The sequence below is a fragment of the Oncorhynchus keta genome, chromosome 18 (genome assembly GCF_023373465.1).
Source record: "Oncorhynchus keta strain PuntledgeMale-10-30-2019 chromosome 18, Oket_V2, whole genome shotgun sequence".
Classification (NCBI taxonomy): domain Eukaryota; kingdom Metazoa; phylum Chordata; class Actinopteri; order Salmoniformes; family Salmonidae; genus Oncorhynchus; species Oncorhynchus keta.
The window spans coordinates 96,228-121,105 of NC_068438.1; the positions used below are offsets into that span (position 1 = coordinate 96,228).

The following is a 24,878-nucleotide window of genomic DNA, read 5'->3' on the forward strand; positions in this document are numbered from 1 at the left end:
ATGTTTGGGGAAAATCGAACAAAACACATCACTGAGTATCACGCTTCATATTTTCAAGCATGGTGGTGGCTGAATCATGCTATGGGTATGCTTGTCATCGGCAAGGACTAGGGAGTTTTTTAGGAAAAATATTTACGAAATAGACCTAAGCACATGCAAAATCCTAGAGGAACACCTGGTTCAGTCTGCTTTTCAAGAGACACTGGGAGAAAAATTCACCTTTCACAAGGACAATTACCTAAAACACAAGGCCAAATATACACTGGAATTGCTTACCAAGATGACATTGAATGTTCTTGAGTGGCCTAGTTACAGTTTTGACTTAAATCGGCTTGAAAATCTATGGCAACAACCAGCTTGACAGAGCTTGAAGAGGGGGAGAAGGGCCTTGGTCAGGGAGGTAACCAAGAACCCAATGATCACTCTGACAGAGCTCCAGAGTTCCTCTATGGAGATGGAAGAACCTTCCAGAAGGACAACCATCTCTGCAGCACTCCACCAATCAGGCCTTTATGGTAGAGTGACCAGACAGATGTCACTCCTAAGTAAATGGCACATGACAGCCCGCTTGGAGTTTGCCAAAAGGCACCTAAAGACTCTCAGACAATGAGAAACAAGATTCTCTGGTCTGATGAAACCAAGATTGAACTCTTTGGCCTGAATGCTAAGCATCACATCTGGAGGAAATCTGGCACCATCCCTACAGTGAAGCATGGTGGTGGCAGCATCATGCTGTGGGGATGTTTTTCAGTGGCAGGGACTGGGAGTCTAGTCAGGATCGAGGGGAAGATGAATGGAGCAAAGTACAGAGAGATCCTGCTCCAGAACACTGAGGACTTCAGACTGGGGCAAATCTTCACCTTCCAACAGGACAACAACCCTAAGCACACAGACAATGCAGGAGTGGCTTTGGGAAAAGTCTCTGAATTTCGTTGAGTGGCCCAGCCAGAGCCCGGACTTGAATCCGATTGAAGATATTTCGAGAGACCTGAAAATAGCTGTGCAGAGATGGTCCCCATCCAACCTGACAGAGCTTGAGAGGATCTGCAGAGAAGAATGGTAGAAATTCCCCAAATTCTAGTGTGCCAAGCTTGTAGCGTCATACCCAAGAAGACTTGAGGCTGTAATCGCTGCCAAAGGTGCTTCAACAAATTTCTGAGTATAGGGACTGAATACCCTGTTTTTTCTTTGTCATTATGCGGTATTGTGTAGATTGATGAGGAAAAAACCTATTTAATCAATTTTAGAATAAGGCTGTAATGTAACAAAATGTGGAAAAAAATCAAGAGGTCTAAATACTCTCCAAATGCACTGTATGTGGGGGACTGGGTGTGAAGAGGGGTGTCACGGTTTTCATGTGGTGAAGGAGAGTCGGACCAAAACGCAGCGTGGTTATATTGACTCATGTTTAATAAAAACGGATAAACATGAACACTACAAAACAATAAACGTGGAAAACCAAAAACAGCCCTATCTGGTGCAAAACACAGAGACAGGAACAATCACCCACAAAACCCAACACAAAACAGGCTACCTAAATATGGTTCCCAATCAGAGACAATGACTAACACCTGCCTCTGATTGAGAACCATATCAGGCCAAACAGGTCTGGGTGGGCATCTCTCCGCGGTGGCGGCTCTGGCGCTGGACGTGGACCCCACTCCATAATTGTCTTAGTCCACCTCCTTAGTGTCCCTTGAGTGGCGACCCTCGGCGCTAACCTTGGCCTAGGAAACCTAACAATGGGCCCCACTGGACTGAGGTAGCTCAGGACTGAGGGTAAGCTCGGGACCGAGGGTAAGCTCGGGACCGAGGGTAAGCTCGGGACCGAGGGTAAGCTCGGGACCGAGGGTAAGCTCGGGACCGAGAGGAAACTCGGGACCGAGAGGAAACTCGGGACCGAGAGGAAACTCAGGACCGAGAGGAAACTCAGGACCGAGAGGAAACTCAGGACCGAGAGGAAACTCAGGAGTGAGAGGAAACTCAGGAGTGAGAGGAAACTCAGGAGTGAGAGGAAACTCAGGCAGGTTGATGGATCTACCAGATCCTGGCTGGCTGGTGGTTCCGGCAGATCCTGGCTGACTGGCAGATCCTGGCTGACTGGCGGATCCTGGCTGACTCACGGATCTGGTGGATCCTGGCTGACTGGCGGATCCTGGCAGACTGGCGGATCCTAGCTGACTGGTAGTTCTGGCAGATCCTGGCTGACTGGCGGATCCTGGCAGACTGGCGGATCCTGGCTGACTGGCGGATCCTGGCTGACTGGCGGATCCTGGCTGACTGGCAGATCCTGGCTGACTGGCAGATCCTGGCTGACTGGCGGATCCTGGCAGACTGGCGGATCTAACTGATCCTGGCTGACTGGCAGATCCTGGCCGACTGGCAGATCCTGGCCGACTGGCAGATCCTGGCCGACTGGCAGATCCTGGCCGACTGGCAGATCCTGGCCGTCTGGCAGATCCTGGCCGACTGGCAGATCCTGGCCGACTAGCAGATCTGGAAGATCCTGGCTGACTGGTGGATCCTGGCCGACTGGCAGATCCTGGCCGACTAGCAGATCTGGAAGATCCTGGCTGACTGGTGGATCCTGGCTGACTGGTGGATCTAACTGATCCTGACAGACTGGCGACGCTGGGCAGACTGGCAGCGCTGGGCAGACTGGCGGGGCTGGGCAGACTGGCGGCGCTGGGCAGACCGGCGGCGCTGGGCAGACCGGCGGCGCTGGGCAGACTGGGAGCACTGGTGGCGCTGGGCAGACTGGGGGCACTGGCGGCGCTGGGCAGACTGGCGGCACTGGCGGCGCTGGGCAGACGGGCGGCACTGGCGGCGCTGAACAGGCGGGAGACTCCGGCAGCGCAGGAGAGGAGGAAGGCTCTGGCTGCGCTGAACAGGCGGGAGGCTCCGGCAGCAGCGCCGGACAGGCGGGAGACTCCGGCAGCAGGGCCGGACTGGCGGGAGACTCCGGCAGCAGGGCCGGACTGGCGGGAGACTCCGGCAGCAGCGCCGGACAGGCGGGAGACTCCGGCAGCAGCGCCGGACAGGCGGGAGACTCCGGCAGCAGCGCTGGAGAGGCGGGACCACCTGCAGGGAGGAGACAGAGAGACAGCCTGGTGCGTGGGGCTGCCACAGGAACCACCAGGCTGGGGAGACCTTCAGGAGGCTTGGTGTTAGGAGGCACCTGAAGGACCGGGCTGTGGGGGAGCACTGGAGCTCTGGTGCGCAACCTTGGCACCACTTCCCCAGGCTGGACAACTACTCTAGCCCGGACCCCCCAGAGCGCAGGCACAGGTTGAACCGGGCTGTGGGTAAACACAGGCTCCACTCCCACATTTGCCCGGCACGAGCGGAGCGCAGGCAGAGGACGCACTGCACCCTCCCAGCGCCCCGGAGACACAGCACGCAGAGCCGGCGCAGGATAACCTGGACCAAAACTGCTTACCGGCGACCAGACCCGCTGAGCAGGCACCATACGCCCTGGCTCAATGCCCACACTCGCATGGCACTTTCGGGGGGCTGCCCTATAGCGCACCGGGCTATGGGCACGTACTGGCGACACCCCCATAACACGGTGCCTGACCAGTAATGCGCTGCTTATAATAAGCACGAGGCGTGAGCTCAGGCCTGCTACCTGACTTAGTACCACACCTGGGTGATTCTGTCATGGTTTTCTTCATCTGAAGGAGAGTCGGACCAAAACGCAGCGTGGTTATATTGACTCATGTTTAATAAAAACGGATAAACACGAACACTACAAAACAATAAACGTGGAAAACCAAAAACAGCCCTATCTGGTGCAAAACACAGAGACAGGAACAATCACCCACAAAACCCAACACAAAACAGGCTACCTAAATATGGTTCCCAATCAGAGACAATGACTAACACCTGCCTCTGATTGAGAACCATATCAGGCCAAACATAGAAATAGACAAACCAGACACACAACATAGAATGCCCACCCAGCTCACGTCCTGACCAACACTAAAACAAGGAAAACACATACGAACGATGGACAGAACGTGACAAGGGGGGTACTATTAATTTTTATTTCATATTTTGTTTTGGTGTACGTTACTGTTATTTTATCTGTTAAAAAGGGAAGCTCATTGATATATTTATACACTTGTTTCCATTGTAATATGCTTCTTAATAAACGTATTTGAAGCATAACTTTCTATAAGTAGGTTCCCAAACTAAAAACAAGAGCAACATGTCCATTGACTGTCAGATTTTTATCAGTTGAATGCCCTCCATCTTGCCACATAGGTTTCCACTGTGCTGCCTGTGTCAACTCTCCTCTATGAGCCCATAAGTGTCAGTCAGTCTGTGGAGAAGCTCATGAAGGGTTCTCGCCCCTGTACCCGGTCCAGACGGTCCACAGCCACGCTCTCAAAGGCCCTCCTCATCAGCGGGTGCTCCTCCAGGACTTCGTTGAAGCTGTCCACACTCAGGGAGTAGAGGCGGCAGTACGTATCAGCCCTCACGCTTGCCGTCCGACGTCCACGGGTCAGCAGGCAGATCTCTAAGGGAGGAGAGGAGATTTAATTCAGTTTATCCCCATGTACTCAACATGCATGTGATGTTTAAGGTAAATAATATTTCCCAATAAAGTTGTCTGTATAAAACAGTTACATTGATTGTTTCGCAGTGTTAGGATGCTAGGGTATTAAACAGAATTGAGTAAAGAGTAGGGAAGAAGAGTAGCGATATAGAGGAAGGCAAGGATAGAAGAAAGACAAGGGGAGAGTAGAAACATGACTTGAGGACAAAGGAAGAGAGTTGAGAGAAGAGTAAATCAAAGGGGTGAATGAGAAAAGAGGGTGTAACACACTGGTGGTGAGCGCTTTGAAACCAAACTCGCAAACAGCTCACCCCCAAAGTAGGCTCCATCGCTAAGCTGTATCTCTTTTTTTCCGCGGGGGAGCACGGTAACACAGCCGTGTTGGACAAAGTACATCTTCCGCCCCAGTGTTCCCTCCCGTATGATGAAGTCATTAGGCTGAAAGACCTCAAAGCGCAGCTTGGTCAAAATCACCGTTACAAAATGAGGATCTGTATTGGCAAATAGTGGCATGTTGGCTACCAACCCACGGCAGTTGAAGCTCACAATTTCCTAATGGAGAAAAGAAGAGAAGAGAGGAATCATTAAGAACAGAATGTCTGTACAGTACAAGAGTACTGTAGATAGTCTGTGACAGTGAAACAGAGATAGACCACATCTTGGGCAAATATAAATAGTTTTCTTTGTCTTTCTACACTACCGGTCAAAAGTTTTAGAACACCTACTCATTCAAGGGTTTTTCTGTATTTTTACTATTTTCTACATTGTAGAATAATAGTGAAGACATCAAACTATGAAATAACACATATGGAATAATGTAGTGTCCAAAAAAGTGTTAAACAAATCAAAATATATTTTATATTTCAAATAGCCATCCTTTGCCTTGATGACAGCTTTGCACACTCTTTGCACTCTCTCAACCACATTCATAAGGTAGTCCCTGGAATGCATTTCAATTAACAGGTAGGCCTTCTTTAAAAGTTCATTTGGAAAGAACAGCTCAAATAAGCAAAGAGAAACAACAGTCCATCATTACTTTAAGACATTAGTCATCTGTCAATACGGAAAATGTCAAGAACTTGAAAGTTTCTTCAAGTGCTGTCGCAAAAACCATCAAGCGCTATGATGAAACTTGCTCTCATGAGGACCGCTACAGGAATGGAAGACCCAGAGTTACCTTTGCTGCAGAGGCTAAGTTCATTAGAGTTATCAACATCAGGAATTGCAGCCCAAGAAACAAACGCATCTCAACATCTACTGTTCAGAGGAGACTGAGTGAATCAGGCCTTCATGGTCGAATTTTTGCAGAGAAACCACCACTAAAGGACACCAATAAGAAGAAGAGGCTTGCTTGGGCCAAGAAACACGAGCAATGGACATTAGACCGGTAGAAATCTGTCCTTTGGGCTGGAGTCCAAATTGGAGATTTTTGGTTCCAACCGCCATATCTTTAAGAGATGCGGTGTGGGTGAACGGATGATCTCGGCATGTGTAATTCCCACTGTAAAAGCACGGAGGAGGAGGTGCTACGGTGTGGGGGTGCTTTGCAGGTGACACTGTCTGTGATTTATTTGGAATTCAAGGCACACTTAACCAGCATGGCTACCACAGCATTCTGCAGCGATATGCCATCCCATCTGGTTGAGGATTAGTGGAACTATCATTTGTTATTCAACAGGACAATGACCCAACACACCTCCAGGCTGTGTAAGGGCTATTTGACCAAGAAGGAGAGTGATGGAGTGCTGCATCAGATGACCTAGCCTCCACAATCCCCCGACCTCAAACAAATTGACATGGTTTGGGATGAGTTGGACCGCAGAGTGAAGGAAAAGCAGCTAACAAGTGCTCAGCATATGTGGGAACTCCTTCAAGACTGTTGTAAAAGCATTCCAGGTGAATCTGGTTGAGAGAATGCCCAGAGTGTGCAAAGCTGTCATCAAGGCTAAAATATATTTAGATATGTTTAACACTTTTTTGGTTATTACATGATTCCATATGTGTTATTTAATAGTTTTGATGTCTGTCACTATTTTTCTACAATGTTGATAATAGTAAAAATAAAGAAAAACCCTTGAATGAGTAAGTGTTTTAAAACTTTTGTCCGTTAGTGTATGTTTGCTCCAACTGTTTTGAAAGGGGAAATGGCAAGTATGTAAGGGTATAGACAGAGAGAGAGTGAAAGAGAGAGAGAGACAGAGAAGAGATTGAGGTGTAATGGAAGAGACCTCCTTGAGCGGGTCGCTGAGTTCTCCCAGAATACTGTCTTCGTCAAACATCTTGCCCTGGAAGCGAATCTCATAGTACTCATGGATCCTCTGCCTCACGTCCGCCGGCAGCTTATGGAACGACATGTACTGCTCCACCTGCTTATACTGAAAACATGGGTTCCAGGCAGAGAACATTGTGAGTATGTGTGTTTAATTTGTTTTAACCTTATCCAGTAAGTCCTGTTGAGGTCAGAATAACTCTTTTACAAGGGAGACCTGGCTAAGAGGCCATCATTGTAAATAAGAATGTGTTCTTAACTGACTTGCCTAGTTAAATAAAGGTTAATTAAAACAATATTTTAAAAAGAGGGCAGCAAACTGTACATATTTAATGTAAAATGTAGATTTATGTGAACAACAAGAAAGAACAACAATGTACTAGAGTATATTTTTCTCATCTATTTGTAAAAGTACTCTGCTCATGTGAGTCAAAGAGCTGGGTACCTTGTCTTGATACTGTCGTCGGGAGGCGTCTATGGACTGAACCAGGTTGGCGGCATGGCCCAGAAACATGGCATAGCAGGTGGCACCCACAATCATACTCATGATAGTCAGCCATACGTCCGTCATGCCCTCGGGAGCCTGGGCACCATATCCTATACACAACATGTGACTCATTGCCATGAACAAGGCATATGAGTACTGTAAATGCCATGTGGAATTCTGTGAAAGAGAGAAACAAGGGGTGAGGAGGCAAGACTGAAGTAGCAAAGGGGTGTCATATTGAATAGGATGAATTCAATGTGCAGGATAATTTGATTGCTTTCTTACCTGGCTGATTATCTTGCTAACTATGTAAATTAACTTTGGGTGTTTTGAAAGGTGATTAAAATAAAATGTATTATGATTATTTATTGTTATAAACCACAATGGGAATTCGCCACCTTCCAGTCCTCACTCACCACCATGTTGTTCTTGGTAACCCAGCAATCTGGTGGGAAATCCTGCAACATGGGCACCATGAATTGCATGCAGCCGTCCCAATGGCACAGCAGTAGCATCATACCAATCAGGTTTACTATACGCACAACAGCACTGGCCAGGTCATAGGTCATGTGGAATATCTGAGAGGGAGAAAATTTGTTATAGTTATAGTGAGGAATGTCAACACTGGCAAGGACTTACAATGGTTGTCTCTAAAATGGCACCCTACTCCCTCATTAGTGCAATACTTTTGACCAGGTCCCATAGGGCTCTGGTCAAAAGTAGAGCATTTTAAAGGTGACAGGGTGCCATTTGGGACACAGATTAATTGGTATACACACTCACATTGTAAAATCACTCAGTCAAAGATCCACTCATACTCATACTGTCTAGAAATTGGATCCAATAGCCATACCTCTCTATTAGCATGAATACAGTGAGCGGTATGGCTATTGGATCCATTTCTAGACAGTATGAGTATGAGTGAATCTTTGACTGAGTGATTTTACAATGTGAGTGTGTAACACAGTGTTTAAGTATATAGCCTTATCCTACATGAAATATGCTCACAGTCCACAATAAAACTCTATCCTTCCCCCTCTCCCTCACCTCCTCCCACTGATGGATGTAGCGGATGAAGCGGGACAGTCTCAGGAGGCGCAGCAGGCTGAGGATCTTGGTGAAGCGGACGATACGGAGAGCACGGGCCGTGCGGTACACATCCGAAGCCTCCATCTGGGCCTCCAGGTCCACTATCAGGAAGATGTAGTCCATTGGGATGGAGGAGATGAAGTCCACCACGAACCAAGTCTTCAGGTAACGCATACGGATCACCTATGATTAAATTATTGATAGACTGATTGATTTGACCTTCATTAAATCACTGACTCAAACTGTATTTGTTAAGCACATTTCATACAATAAAATGCATTGGTGCAAAGGGTTTCACCTAGCTACAAAATGAATAATAACAAATAAAACATATATAATAATAATTTCTAGACAAGGTGTAAATAGATATTGGTAGTAAAATAACAGTGGACTTGAGAGGCTAATGCAGCAAAGCCTGTCACTAGCAATAACACTCCCGGCCAGGCACACATACTCCCCACCGGAGACTGGGGTTCAGATGCACCATTGAGAGCATCTTGACTGGCTGCATCCCCGCTTGGTATGGCATCTGCTCGGCATCTGACTGTAAGGAGCTAAAGAGGGTAGTGCATAAGGCCCAGTACATCACTGGGGCCGAACTCCTTACCATCCAGGACCTATATACCAGGCAGTGTCAGAGGAAGGCCCTAAAAATTGTCAAAGACTCCAGCCACTCAAGTCATAGACTGTTCTCTCTGCTACCGCACAGCAAGCAGTACCGGAGTGCCAAGTCTGGGACCAAAAGGCACCTGAACAGCTTCTACCCTCAAGCCTTAAGACGAATGAACAGTTAGTAACATGGCTACCTGGACAATTTACATGAAATATCCTGATTGCCTAGCCACTTTTATCCTTATGTATCCACATGTACATACTGTATTATCTCAACTACTTTTTACCCGGCACTGGTATTGTTTTAATTGTGTTACTATTTCATTTTTTGTTTAGCAATTAATTGTATTTTTTAACTCTGCATTGTTGGGAATGGGCTCATAAGTAAGCATTTCAAAGTAAAAATCTACACCTGTTGTATTCTCAACATGTGACCAATAAAATTTGATTTGAAATACCTGTGTCCACCCTTCTTACTGTTCTCCCATTTGCCAATATCCCCCTTTGTTTCCAGCTGTTTTGAAAATTAGTGAAATGTAACCTTGGGGTCCAGGATGATCTGGTCGTCTCCCTCTAGGACGCCCGTGCGGAAGTTGAGGACCAGGTCGACCAGGAAGCAGGTGTCAGAGATGACGTTGAACGAGATCCAGGGCAATGTTTTCTGGTCTTCAAAGAAGGTGATGCCCCAGGGGAGGATGACCAGGTTGCACATCATCAGGAGTAGCATCACAATGTCCCAATAGAACCTGGATAGGACGGGGGGTTGAGGTCAGGGAGTTGGGAAGAGCACAAATAGATCTGGGAACAGGCTGAGAGAGAAGTACATTGTTACATCTTGTATTTCCACATCAAATTAAAGTATTGTGTTTCCACAGTATGTAAAGTTACTGTCAAACTTCAGGATCCAGAATAGTGAAATTCACTATGGCTCTTTCTATAAACGTAGGTACCAGAGAGGCTTAACTACACCGAGCAACTTGTTATAGCTGTGTCAAAAAACATTACTGTTCTGTCAATGCATTTATAGCAATGTAAATTGTTGTTATATCATATATTAAGCATTAATCACTGAAATCACACATCTAACGTGAACCCTGTAAGAATCCTGGATATAGTTGTTGGACAGTTTTTTTGCATAGAGGTCTCAAAAATGCAGTGTAACTACATAACATTTCATAACTCTATATGTTTTTTTTATTTTTTTTATTTTTACTTAACCTTTAACCTAGGCAAGTCAGTTAGGAACAAATTCTTATTTACAATGACGGCCGGTTATGGGGTAAAATAGTTTTCATTGGCACACAACTCCCCCCAAAATCAGTTGGACAGGCATTCATTTGATTTCCATAGACGGGCCCATTTTTTCACGGGACCTCCTATGTGCGCACTTGCACGCATTTTTTAAATGGGTGTAATAGTAAAGACCATAGGCAACTCGTGAGTTTCAGGTTTGGGGAAGTTTACAATTTATCCTACCATTTCTACCGCTCTGCATGCCAGTTATGAATATTTATATATGCACATTTTCGTGGAACAGTTTTTATTTCCATAATAATCTTTTCGTTTCTCAAAATCATTGTCACGTGGTTACTCGTACAAATCTGAAGTAAAATGATAAAAATGTAAAATTCCAACTATGGCTATAGCCTAGCCTCTGCCATATGGACAAATTGATACACTGTGATCTGCTGGTCGATTACCTATCAACTAGACTCCGTAACATCATCCTTTTCAATAGAAAGTGCAAACATAACGGCATAACATTAAGTTCTTAACAGTCAAGTCATAACATTTGAAAAAAGCATGACATTTTATTTTTACTTCAGTTGTCATCTTCCTTTTTTTATACAAGCAGAGGACAAGTTAACACAGTCTCTTGCTTACAGAGTAAGCCTGTCCGGTGGCTTGCACAGCCGACCCACCCGTGAGTAACTATTGGCTCTGACAGGGGTAGGATTAGGGCCACGAGCTGGAGAGCTTGGTGGGGTAGAAGCCTCACCTTCAGTTGGCTCATGTCTCAATTCTGCACCCCTTACCCTTAGGCCTGGACTGTGATCCAGCTCATCTAGGTGAGTGTATGGCGTGTTCTGGTTTGTCTGCTGGTGGCTAAATAAATGAGAGCATATACTGTAACTCAGAGATGGAAATTATAGGCCTATACTCTATCATTCATTAAGTAAAATACATAGGACTAAAGCCGACAAAATAAAAACAGTAGAAAATATCCTGATGAAAATGTTGGTTCTTTCAATCAAATGAATCTCTTCTTCGTCTGTCTGTCCCTTTCTATCTGTCTTGACTTGCGCTATGGCTTGTGAAGTTCAACATTGTATCAAGAGCTCACGCTGTAGTTAACACCTCCTGAGTGCAGGGGGCAGTATTTAGATTTTTGGATGAAAAACATACCCAAATTAAACTGTCTATTTCTCAGAATCAGAATCTAGAAAATGCATATAATTGTCAGATTAGGATAGAAAACACTCTAAAGTTTCCAAAACTGTCAAAATATTGTCTGTGAGTCTAACACAACTGATATTGCAGGCGAAAACCTGAGGAAAATCAAACCAGGAAGTGGCCTCTATTTTGAAAGCTCCATGTTCCATTGCCTGCCTTTGCTCCATTTAAAGGGATATCAACCAGATTCCTTTTCCTATGGCTTCCCCATGGTGTGAACAGTCTTTAGACATAGTTTCAGGCTTTTATTTTTTTAAATTAGCGAGAAAGATCACATGGCTGGGTGCCAGCAGCGTTTTGTATGCGCAACAGCTTGGAGCAGCCATTTTCTCTCTCTCCTATTGAAGAAGCTACATTCCCGGTTGATATATTATCGATTATATATTGTAAAAACAACCTGAGGATTGATTATAAAAAAACGTTTGAAATGTTTCTACGAACATTACAGATACTATTTGGAATTTTCGTCTGCGATGTCGTGACCGCTCGAGCCTGTTGATTTCTGAACATAACGCGCCAACCAAATGGAGGTATTTTTGATATTTTTGAGTGCAAACATCCGAAGATCATCAAAGGTAAGCGATTTAATTTATTTATTTTCTGACTTTCGTGATCAATCTTATTGGCTGCTAGCTGTTTGTAATATTTTGCATACTGAGAGAGATGTGCTTACATAAACGCTTGGTATACTTTCGCCGAAAAGCTTTATTGAAATCTGACACGCCAGGTGGATTAACAACAAGCTAACCTGTGTTTTGCTATATTGCACTTGTGATTTCATGAAAATTAAATATTTTTAGTGATTTAATTTGAATTTGGCGCTCTGCAATTCAACGGTGGTTGACGAAAATGATCCCGCTAACGGGATGGGTGCATCAAGAAGTTTCAAGAAGTTTCAAGAAGTAAACATTGTATCAACTAGCCTATTCCGCCGTGACCTCAAACTTTCCTGCGCCGGTGAACTGGCCGGTGAACTCCGGACAGAAAGCTGTTTTTTAATGACGTTTCTACTGGATATATGGGGTCATCAGATCATGATATATTGCTCTTTCACATCGCGGCTTGGTGATTATCGAGGCAGGGAGTGATTTTTCAAATACTGAGGAACTATCATTCCCAATGGATGTTAAAAAAATCTGACTTTGTTGACTTGTTTGAGGCGAAGAAAAAATTAGTGGTGAGCTAAAACAATCAGGAATAATACATTGCCAAATGGGCACTTTCCTACATACAGTATGCATGCATTCTGGAGACACACCATCTTCGCCACAGTTCCATCCTCTTCTTGAGGCAACCTTTTTTATTATACTCAATACACATTATCTTCACACATATTTTAGACGCGTTTCACTGACAGGTGCTACTCAATCAGCTAGACCTATTGTCACGTGCACTACCCACATTTCGGGCTTCCCAAACACACTTGTGATTTGAAACAATCCACCACAAAAAAAATGTAAGAAGCGAATGATCCTCTGAGGTTAAGTCATGCTCCCTGGGGAAGTATTTTGAATGATTTTATTTAGACAGAAGTAATTGTAGAATTTTGGCGAATCATCTATTAACTTTAGGGCAATCCAGCATCCTAACATTGCACTGTGTTCCCGCCAACGTTCCTTTCCAATTCGCAAGAGGTTGAAACCAGAGATCAATATATAATGACGAGATGCTCATGTCTCCGCCCAAACAATGGAATATTTGTCCAAGCGACAAGCTTGGGTCTGCATATTATTCCCATAGAAACGCATTTGTGTTTATACTGGACAGATTTAGGCGAGAGTGAGCCCTCTCGCTTCACCTCATCTACTCTGCTAAAACTATAACACCGGAGAAAGCATCCGAGCGAGCAAAACAGCGCCCCTCTAATATGTAGCACATGTGTCTGATGCTGTCTGGACAGAAATAGTATGACATGGCATACTCTTTTGGTCCAAACAGCATCAGATACATACACATACTGATACAGAGGGGCGCTGTTTCGCTCACTCGGATGCTTTAACTGAAATTGATGCGTCTTTTTCTATTCTGTCGGCACTCGTCTCGGTCAACTAAATTACCATTATTTCAATGTTTTTGGATGGGCAAGGCAGTACGGTAGAGTGGCCAGGTCCCCTAACAGGCTAACCACACCGCTCGCGTCGCATGCACGAGCGTTGCAAAATACATGTAGAAATCTATGTTATTCAATTGTTGCACCCACACTGCTCGCGTGCGCCAATGAGTGTCTGCGTTGCCAAAGGCAAAAATAGAAATCAGTTCTATTTGTGAGCAGATCGCACTGCAAGTCCTGCCTCTCCCATCTTCTCATTGGTTTATAGAAGCAGGTACCCACGTACCATCTCCTCATTGGTTATAACCACGTGGGTGACTGAAAGATGAACGAGGTCAGTGGCGGTAATGCACCTAATTTATGAAAGTTGCCAATTGCAATATAAAGTCAAGAGAAGAAAAAGCCTGGAAGGAAGAGAGATAACTAGAAACGATTTGGTTGACAGTTTTATGCTTGGATTAATTGGTGGAGTAGAGGACCTTGTGCATTTCAGGTAAAATAACAACTTAATGTTTATATCCCAGGACAAATTAGCTAGCAACAGCAAGCTAGCTAAATAGGCTAATTAGCTAGCAAGTGCAAGCTAACTAGCTAAATTGCCATAAATGTTTAATGCTTTTCGACCTGTCCCCAAATTAATATAATTTGTTCAGAGTTTGTTTTGATATTTTAACCTGCATGTCATGATCGCGTTTGGTGTGGGGGGACAAAATAAATGTATGCACGATGACGCACGCGCGCAGCCGGTTTGGGTTCCGTGTAAGGCCCGCCCATAACGCCGGCCCTGGCTGTTGTCATAGTCATAGCGCATGCGATGCAACAAAAGTCCAAGTGCAGGAAAAAAAGGTGTTCTGGAGGAATGTCCAGAATACTTTGGTGTATTCGTTACACCGGTGAAGACAGTTGTGCCTGGATCCACGTTGGATCTAATATCCCTAGCGAATTGATGCTGATTTTCTGTTGTTTTCTGCTTGATTGACAGTATGGTCTCGTTAGATTTAACAGAAAAAGCATCAAGGTAATGTTTTTGTGCCTCGGACTGGACACCGAGTCATACTGTGCAGTGTGCGTAATTGTGTAATGCGCAAAATCCTACGGTATCCCAAATTAATTATATTTACAACAAATTACCATGCCTAGTGGGCTTCTTCAAAATATGATCGAGTAATGAAATGGTTTCACCCCAACAGAATAAGTTAACCTGCTATTTTAAACAATACAAGGGGCTTGAAGTAGTCTAACGTTACTTGAACTATATTTTTTGACCTTCAAGGCCTACCTGAAAATCATACATTTCCTCAATGTGGTATTTGAAAAGGCCTTGTAATTAGCGTAGCCAATGTATAAGTTCTCCTGGTCCCTTATACGTTTCCGTGAATCAGTTTTTGTTAGAGATGTGCCTGGCCATTTTTGTTTTTTTCCCGCCACTTCAATTGAGTGGTGTTGCGCTACTCTGTTGCCGTAAAACCATGTGCGGTTATTACGAGGACAACAACATCCAATGCTGGCTTCAAATTGGCCTTCCATAAAAATCCTTCCATTACAAAAGGAACCTGTTTTTTTGGTAGCTTGTGGTTAGAGCATTGGGCCAGTAACCGAAAGGTTGCTGAACTGAATCCCCGAGCTGACAAGATAAAAATCTGGCGTTCTGCCCGTTCCCCGGTAGACTGTCATTGTAAATAAGAATTTGTTCTTAACTGACTTGCCTAGTTAAATCAAGGTTATATATATATATATATATAAAGTGGGGCAAAAAAGTATTTAGTCAGCCACCAATTGTGAAAGTTCTCCCACTTAAAAAGATGAGAGAGGCCTGTAATTTTCATCATAGGTACCCTTCAACTATGACAGACAAAATGAGAAAGAAAATCCAGAAATCACATTGTAGGATTTTTTATTAATTTATTTGCAAATTATGGTGGAAAATAAGTATTTGGTCACCTACAAACAAGCAAGATTTCTGGCTCTCACAGACCTGTAACTTCTTATTTAAGAGGCTCCTCTGTCCTCCACTCGTATTAATGGCACCTGTTTGAACTTGTTATCAGTATAAAAGACACCTGTCCACAACCTCAAACAGTCACACTCCAAACTCCACTATGGCCAAGACCAAATAGCTGTCAAAGGACACCAGAAACAAAATTGTAGACCTGCACCAGGCTGGGGAGATTGAATCTACAATAGGTAAGCAGCTTGGTTTGAAGAAATCAACTATGGGAGCAATTATTAGGAAATGGAAGACATACAAGGCCACTGATAATCTCCCTCGATCTGGGGCTGCACGCAAGATCTCACCCCGTGGGATCAAAACGATCACAAGAACGGTGAGCAAAAATCCCAGAACCACACGGGGGGACCTAGTGAATGACCTGCAGAGAGCTGGGACCAAAGTAACAAAGCCTACCATCAGCAAGGGCATTGAAGATGAAATGTGGCTGGGTCTTTCAGCATGACAATGATCCCAAACACACCGCCCGGGCAACGAAGGAGTGGCTTCGTAAGAAGCATTTCAAGGTCCTGGAGTGGCATAGAAAATCTTTGGAGGGAGTTGAAAGTCTGTGTTGCCCAGCAACAGCCCCAAAACATCACTGCTCTAGAGGAGATATGCATGGAGGAATGGGCCAAAATACCAGCAACAGTGTGTGAAAACCTTGTGAAGACTTACAGAAAACGTTTGACCTCTGTCATTGCCAACAAAGGGTATATAACAAAGTATTGAGATAAACTTTTGTTATTGACCAAATACTTATTTTCCACCATAATTTGCAAATAAATTCATTAAAAATCCTACAATGTGATTTTCTTGATTTTTTTCTCATTTTGTCTTTCATAGTTGAAGTGTACCTATGATAAAAATTACAGGCCTCTCTCATCTTTTTAAGTGGGAGAACTTTAACAATTGGTGGCTGACTAAATACTTTTTTTGCCCCACTTTATATATATATATATATATATATATACATATATATATATATACATACACACACACACACACACACACATAGGCTACAGAAAAATGAATCCAATTTATTTAGTCAGGCAAGTCCACATTATTCTCACATCTTTTAGAATGTAATAATAATTTGAATATCAATGCAAGTAATAGTTCTTAAAGTGGCGATGGCCTACTTCTTGTACAATTTTTACAAACTTTTTGGGGGGGATGGGGGGGTTCTATATTAGGCCTTATATGTACAATTAAATAAATTATACAATTGTATAATATTGAGGTCCTTAAATTACAATTAAGTGTTTGAAAAAGTCACCGAAAGTCCTTGAATTTGACTTGCCAATGTCTGTATGAACCCTGCTTGAAGGATGTATGTTGTTGTATAGGTGGAGTTATGGGTCAATTTACATATATTCCTCGAAATACTCATGTGGAACTGCATACATGTATTTTTTTAAATTCTACCCATTTTGAAATGTTGATCCCAATGTCACACATTGGCCCCATTATTTATAGAAATACCCATATCTATTGTATGACATCAGCATTTCCCCTGTTCTAAATGCTCTCGTAACTGTCAGACACTTGTTGCCACTAAATTTAAATGTATGTCGAGTGAAATTTGAACTCAAGTGACAGGAGTACCCCTTGACATAATAGTGTCACAAAGATAAAGGCCAAGCAAGCCCATCCACTCAGAACAGTGATAGATGTCCAATGAGTTGTTTCTGAGTGCTACTGAGCCTAACACAGACACTCCCTGCTGTAAAAGGAAAGCCATTCATTAAAAATGTACATTACACCAAGTAGGCCTACAGCATCCTCAGAAAACTTGCATGAAGAAAAACAGAGGGTCGGCTACAGTACAATATAAATTGGTTTAATAATGCACTAGTTAGTACACTAAAGCTCGGAACACTCCAAGACGTCTACAGTACATACAGAGATGACTGCATGTCGTCACATAAGCTCTCATTGTCTCATGTCTAAGTTTGCAATGTGTACTTGGTTTGGGTGTAATTGCTGTCCAATGTGGTCTCAGTCACTCAGTGGATCGCTTTGAATGCCTGCGTCCAATGGCACCCTATAGTGCACTACTTCTGACAAGGGCCCTTTGAGCTACGGTCAAAAGAAGTGCACTATAAAATGTAATAGAGTGCCAGAATAGAGTGCCACTTGGGATGTAAGCAGTGGTGAAAGTAGATTTAATTTCTTCCTGGTACGGGACCTCATCTGTGTGCACACACTTGTACAAAATTTTCTATTGGCTTAAAAGCAGTGTTGGGGAAGCTGCTCTGAAAATATAGTTTACCAAGCTACCAATTACATCACACTGGAAGAAGTTGATCTACACCAAAGCTAGTAAAATATAGTTTTCTTAATTGAAGTTACTTTGGAAAAAGTTTTCATGCGGCTGACAGGCAGTAATGATAAATTATAGTGTAATAGCCTAATAGTTTTCTTGACATCTTTGTTTTAATTATTGTAATAGGCTCATGTCTTACCGGTACGTTGCCCTGTACGGACACTATTTATTTTTTTATTTCGCCGTTACTCCATACCGTACCATACCAGACCTTACCGGCTTACTTTCCCCCGGCCTCCATTCCTCTAAGTTTTTTTTACCTGCATTCAAGTAATGGCAGTTTCAAATTAGCTGTTTGTAGTTGTACTGTAAATCCACAACAAGACAGTATATTCTCACTTGCCCTTATTTGAGCACGTGTGCTCAAATACTGTTTCAGAACAGTATTTCCTTTTTAGATTGATAATATTGGTAAAGAAATCAATTGGATGTGTAGATGTATGTTTTCAAAACCCACTCCCATTAAAGTGAAGGTTGAACATAAGGTTGCAGAGGGCAGACCTACAGTAATCTTCCTCTCATCTGTCTCAGTATTTATGACATAATACAGGGCAAGATTGAAATTATGGGGTTTCTTTTTGTTGGCAATAATCCCTTAGCATGGATTTAACCTCACTGTCTGGCATTGACCTATATAGTGTTGAGTATGTGTGGAAAATGTATGATGTGTATATATAGACATTAACCCCAAAGGCACAGCCTTTGACTGGCTTTACTATATGTTCCTTGAAAAGTGTTTGGATAAAAATCTTAAAAGCTGAACCCGCTCCAATTGAAAACGAACGAAGATTCTTCAATTGATTGCAACTTTTGTGGGAGTTTGGATTAGTACATGCATGGGATTTTAACATTTCCTTTAGGGTTAGGTTTACAGACAGGGCGAGACAAAGGTATGCAGGGTTCTGCTCTAATCCAGATGATCTCATTCAATATACTGTATCACTAATCAAATCCCTTTATCTTCTTATCGACAGTGCAGGCTGACCTTGAAAAATAAATCATAGCAGATTTTTACCCTCTAACATCTGTCTACTTACTGTACACTTGGGGACAGTTTCCAGTACAGAAGTCAAGCCTACTCCTGGACTAAAAAGCTTTTTCAATGGAGATTCTCCATTGATCTTGCTTTTTCTAGACTAAAAAGCATTTTCTTGCTTTTGACTCCAGGACGAGGTGTAATCTGTGTCCAGAACACTGTCCTTGATGTAACTAGTTTGTGATAGGCCTAAATAATAAAGCATTTTTTAGTTGCTATGAAATGTTTAGAAGTTATGGACAAGAAATAGCATGTTATCATGAATGGTTCTATCTAATCTGAACCAAAATTGCATCATGGATGGTTTAATTTGAACTGGATTATTAATCTGAGTCATTGAAAAATCTGTTTGGCCTCCCCCATTGGTCTTGCCAGTCTAGGCTTCTTTTTATTTTTCCAATCCTCTGTGCTCTCTATGTAGCCCTGTTCCACTCCCACTTCTCTGAGTTACCTGAAGTCACTGTAGGGGTGGATGATCCACACTCCAAAGGATTTGACCCTGGCCTGCTCCGCTGCCACGCCCTTGTGACTACCAAACATGCGCAGGGAGAACTTGTTGACCCCTGGCTGGAGCAGCGCCCCAAACTGCCTCTGAAAGTAGGTGGACTGGTCCACATGGTCATTCTCCTCCGTCTCTGAGGCCTGAGTAGAAGTGATGACTTCTGCTCCCTTGGAGAATGTGGTAGTGGCGGTATTGGTGGTGGTTGTGTCAGGTTCTGCTGACACCCACAGTTGGCCCTTGGGATCTGCTGTGGTGCTGTGATGGTCATTGTATTGGGAGTTGACAATAGAATTAAGTCTCTTACTAACATTGCTCCCCAGATCTTCCTTTTGGGAGGACTGGGAGGATGAGCTCCATGTGGCAACTGCGTGGAAGCTGCCCCTGGTGCTGCCTCGGTGCCTGGACTCCCCATTGCGGGCAGGGCTCTCCCCCACACATGTCTGTCCATCAATACTTCTTGTAGGACTAGTATCCATCTTTACACCATGTAGGTTACCTTCATCAGCCCCTGAATGACAGAGGATTAGCACAGTTGCTTTTTCTTCCAATATAAAAAACAGAAACTAGATTTCTATATATGTTTTTCAGAACTTGCCTCAAGGAACAAGACGACAGTAAAAAGAATCGGCCTATGCCTATTTTGGTCAGGCTATTCTGCAGCCCGTCGAAACGCGCGAATGCACGTTAAAACCCAACATAAATATAGCCTGATGCGTACATTTGACATGATTACTGTTCAAAAGAAAACTTCGAATCAACAATATGCATTTGATGAAATCCTTAAAATTTGGCAACCTTTTCTTGCGCGTAGTGTCCTCCACTTGATAGCCTAAATGTCCACAGATAATTCCTCCATACATAGGTAGGCTAGCTCAAAGAAAAGTTGCAATGTTGCTCAATAAATACTTTCTCTTTAGTTCTATTACAATTAGTATAAAAATACAAATAAATACCCCTTGTTCAGTGCATGCGACGGTTCTTCTAAGTGGGTCTTGCTCCTAAGCACTGCTGGTATGCGCATAAATAGCCTGCACAGATAAGTGTCTCAATGTAATCGGATTGTTGTCATGACTGCAGAGTTCCTGTCACCTCTCTCATCCTTCTACTACGGAATGTCCCGCTCCAACCGAGACTCTCGAAGGCGCACGTGTCGGATTTGCAAAGTTTACCTGTTGCTAAAGGAGCAACAAATGACAGGGGGACAACACCAACATTGCACAAGGAGATGGAGATCTTAGAGGGGTAATCTTCCTTTAAAAAAATCAAGTACCGCCTGAAGTTACTAACAAAGAGTAAGCTAAACTAACAGTAACTGAAGATGTATTGCAACATCTTGCCCCCTATGTAATAAGTGAATTTGAATGTGAATGTAATAAGTTACATTACAAGCAAAAATATTGTAATCAGATTAGATACTTTAGAAAACGTTACATATTTCTTTAGGGGGTAGATCAGCTTTAATATTGCAGATTGTAGCTTTATTTCGAATCCCCCAGATGATTTTTGTAAATATATACAGTACCAGTCAAAAGTGACACCTACTCATACAAGGGTTTCTTTATTTTTACTATTTTGTAGAATAATGAAATCGTCAAAACTATGAAATAACACATATGGAATCATGTAGTAACCAAAAAAGGTTAAAAACATCAAAATATATTTTAGATTCTTCAAAGTAGTGATGCTTTGCCTTGATGACAGTTTTGCACACTCAACCAGCTTCATGAGGTAGTCACCTGGAATGTATTTCAATTAATAGTGCCTTTTTAAAAGTTCAATTGTGGAATTTCTTTCCTTCTTAATATGTTTGAGACAAGCAGTTGTGTTGTGACAAGGTTAGTGTGGTAGACGGATCGCCCTACTTGGTAAAATATCAAGTCCATATGTGACCAGCCACCTTGATTCGGTCTTATGTAGCAACATTGGAAATGTTTTTTTTTTAACTTTGAAAGAAAGCAGAGAAAGAGCTACAAAATGGTATATTATACACTGCATTTGAGGAACAATGGAAAAGTAATTCGGCTTTGAAAGTTGATAAACTTGTAACGTCAATTTTGAGAAAATGGCCTTTGAATGATTGGTACTACTGCTGGAGAGCTCTCCTTTGTCTACACCAATTCAGCATTGTTCACACCCTCTTAAGCCAGCCCCACCCACCTCTTACAGCTACCCCCCTACTTTTTTCAATTTCCACCTGAAGACATACCCAAATCTAACTGCTCAGGCTCAGAACCAAGGATATGCATATTCTTGATTTAATTTGAAAGAAAAGTTTGCGTAAATGTGAATTTAATGTTGGAGAATATAACACAATAGATCTGGTTTAGATAATACAATGATTTTTTAAAATTGTTGTATCATCTTTAAAATGAACAAGACAAAACAAACATTCAGATAGAGGATGGGGACAATTTCGGTGAAAAACATAAGAGGGCAACAGTACTTGTGCAAAGTTTCAGAATGATAACTTCCAAAATGCGTGTGCTACGTGACATTTTATCATGAAGTCACCCAGGTGTCCCACACAAGTAGCCCAAATGTATCCAAGTGGCCAAATTGGTGAAGTTATACATTGAATGGAATAACTATATACAAAATACCAAAATGGTATTCTAACACACCCCCCCTCCCCCAAAAATGGAGAAAAAACATTAAGAAAAAATATATACATTTACAAAATAACACTTTCAATATTTGGAAGACCCTCGGTCCTCTACACAATATTGTGCTGCTGGTGCCAGGTGCCATAGCAGTCTATTTCTGTTGTAAAGCAGAGGGTCACCGAGCATGTGGTGCAGGTGATGTGGGACTTCATTTTGCAAAGAACACGTCGACGCCTCCATGCTGTGCCCTTTTGGCCCATCCATGCCTGCAGAAATACATTTGGGCAAATGAACACCACTTGTGGCAGGAGCTGGATGAACCAGCTTCAGTGGGGGATGGACACCTTGGCACTGGGGGCTCCCATTCGGAGTCAGTGTCACTGTGAAAGAAAATGTTCAGTTAGAATAGTTTCACATATGAGCCCTGTATCAACAGGTATAATAAACATATATATAGAGTACAGGGAACATAAGGTTCAATATATTATTATAGACCTGCTCGATCTACTGTCTTTATTATATTACAACAGACCAGCTGTATCTACTGTCTCCATTTCACTTTGGCCATTGTTGTGGGCCTGCCCTCCCCTCAACAGCCTCAAATAGGCTATTTCATGTGGGGGTGGGTTGGGGTGGCAGACACACGCATCACACATTTCATTACATTACATTATATTTTTATATATTGCTACTAAAATTAAAATTAAATTAAAATCAAATAATATTTTATTAATTTCAAACAACGGCATTAGCATGAGAAGAATTTACCGGTCCAAAAACAATGTCCTCTCCGTTCCAAAACATATTCCTCCATTTGGGAATTGCTAAATGAATCATCCTCCAACAATCTGTGTATCCATCTATATATCTAGACTTAGATTTAGCTTTCCCTGACTTAGTCACCATACTGATTGATATATAAACAGCTGAAAATGCGCTTTACCAAAACAACGCTGTGCGTAACATGCGTTGCTCCTTCCAGTATGAAACTTCAATGGCGAATGACCCTCTTTACGCCGGAGTTTACTACATGGGTTGGTCTTCCAACACATAAACATTACATATTGCCGTTTACCTCAGCTCATTGGCTATCTACCCAGCTAGATTTCAAGATGATCAGTGGTCATTGTGTTAAAATACAGTCAATCAACGAAACAGCAGTCATATCATTGGTGCACAATGATGTCATTACTTGTTGTCTTCAAATCGGTTTCTTTCAGTCAATACGTCCCGCGAAATGACCCATCAAGTTTGGTTGTGTTCCAAACAAACCAGTTGATTGCAATGAAACCAAACATGACTGGAAAAGTCAAGTTTAGTGTGTGTATTTACATAGAATGTGTCATCAAAAATGGAATGAGACGGAATTCACGACAAGCGGTTCACAAAATGTTTCGTGTTAGGCTATAAAAATTGATTTTATCAAACAAAAGACCATTCATTGTGTAACAATGAGCATTGGGATTGCAAACAGAGGAAGATCGTCAAAGGTACATTTATTTTATTGCAGTTTGTGATTTTGTTACGCCTGTGCTGGTTGAAAGAGTTGTTTTTTTTATGGGGATCTATCCTCAGATAATCGCATCGTATTCTTTCGCAGTAAATCCTTTTTTAAACCTGACAACGCAGTTGGATTAGCAAAATTCTAGGATTTCGAAACATGTGAGACACTTGTATTTTCATTAATGTTTATATGACTTTATGTAGCGATCACCGTATTTTGTCGAATTTCATCCCGCTAACAGGTTTGGTGCGCAGAGAGGTTAATGCAGGGATACATGGTTAAATAAGTAGCCTCCGACTTTCCCCAATGGTGAGCCACTTCACTAATGTTATATGATTATGAAACTAACCTTCAATATATGAGACTGAAGGACTGTTATTCAGGCTAAGGAATGAAAATATAGAACCTTAGCTTACCATCAGTGTCAAACAATGGTGTTTGTGGGATTATGGACTTGAAACTTGTGATTTTAACTTCCATTAATGAAGGTTTGAAAGTTAGTACACACCGTCTTTTGAAAACAGGTGTTAGCATTCATGCTTACATGACAGCTTCCAGTTGAAAATTATATGCACTCACAACAACTCTCCCCTTCCCGTGTACAGTGATATGAGAGAACTGACTATGCTATAACTGAAGAACAATCTGCTATTGGAGAATCCCACCAAGAATACATATTGCCTCACTGACCATTTCTCAATGATTCGTACAAACAGTAATTAAAATATTTGTAGAATCACATTTTCTGCCAAAACCTCGCCTCCGATTTGGAATGGTAAAATCATTACAATGGTAATCAAGTCGATTTAAATATTTTCTATATAATAGAAAGTACTAAGCTGGATTTGTTGGATTCATTATCTCTAGATGTAATTTGATATCTAAATTATACTGAATTATAAATGAGTGTTCTGAGAGAAGTATCCTTTCGAATACACATTCTTGTAATAAAAAAACAATTAAATCTCAGTTCATAAACTTGTATATTACATCAAGGAAATAGTGCTGTGGTGACCAGTCAAATACAAGCTTGTTCCTTGATCATGTGAAACATTCCCCATGCCCAGAAAACACTAGTCACCAGTGAAAGTCTACACACCCCTTGCACAGACTTCACGTTTTGCTGCCTTAAAAATGAAATCTAAAATGTTTCAGGATCAAAAAGACATGAAAGGAGCAAAGCCCAGGTAAAAAGTTAGAGGAAAACCTAACAGTCAGAGGGACAATTTCATAAGGTTTAATGCCAATGACACACCAGAACGGTTTTCCAAAAGGTGTTGAGTGTTCCTGAGTAGTCCAGTCTCAGTCCTGATTTTAAATTAGCTTGAAAATCAGACAAAGTTTGAATATTGCTGTCCAATGATTCAAAAACAATGGATAAATGTTGCCATAAGA

General features: G+C 42.4%; 1 protein-coding gene across 2 annotated transcripts; it reads right to left on the bottom strand.

The window, feature by feature from the left end:
* Positions 1-4,027: 4,027 nt before the first annotated feature.
* hcn3 (hyperpolarization activated cyclic nucleotide-gated potassium channel 3) lies at positions 4,028-20,450 on the bottom strand. Of its 2 annotated transcripts, none has more exons than XM_035791380.2 (9): positions 20,172-20,450; positions 19,326-19,884; positions 9,560-9,764; positions 8,365-8,589; positions 7,734-7,895; positions 7,276-7,494; positions 6,790-6,936; positions 4,873-5,113; positions 4,028-4,522 (listed from the first exon to the last, which is right to left on the bottom strand). In XM_035791380.2, exons 2-9 carry the CDS (start codon positions 19,850-19,852, stop codon positions 4,320-4,322), a joined length of 1,929 nt encoding a protein of 642 aa, XP_035647273.2. In that variant the 5' UTR covers positions 19,853-19,884; positions 20,172-20,450; the 3' UTR covers positions 4,028-4,319. The 2 variants fall into 2 exon arrangements, with proteins under 2 accessions (XP_035647273.2, XP_035647274.2); XM_035791381.2 differs by having other exon boundaries at positions 20,330-20,437.
* Between the last annotated feature and the right edge of the window lie 4,428 nt (positions 20,451-24,878).

Excerpts from the sequence above, each read along its gene's own strand:
- hcn3 (XM_035791380.2), bottom strand. The coding sequence starts at position 19,852 with ATGGATACTAGTCCTACAAGAAGTATTGATGGACAGACATGTGTGGGG. Across the intron at positions 9,765-19,325 it reads CACCCCTACAGTGACTTCAG|GTTCTATTGGGACATTGTGA; the intron begins GTAACTCAGAGA and ends CGTCCTATCCAG. Across the intron at positions 7,495-7,733 it reads TTACCAAGAACAACATGGTG|AATTCCACATGGCATTTACA; the intron begins GTGAGTGAGGAC and ends TCTCTTTCACAG.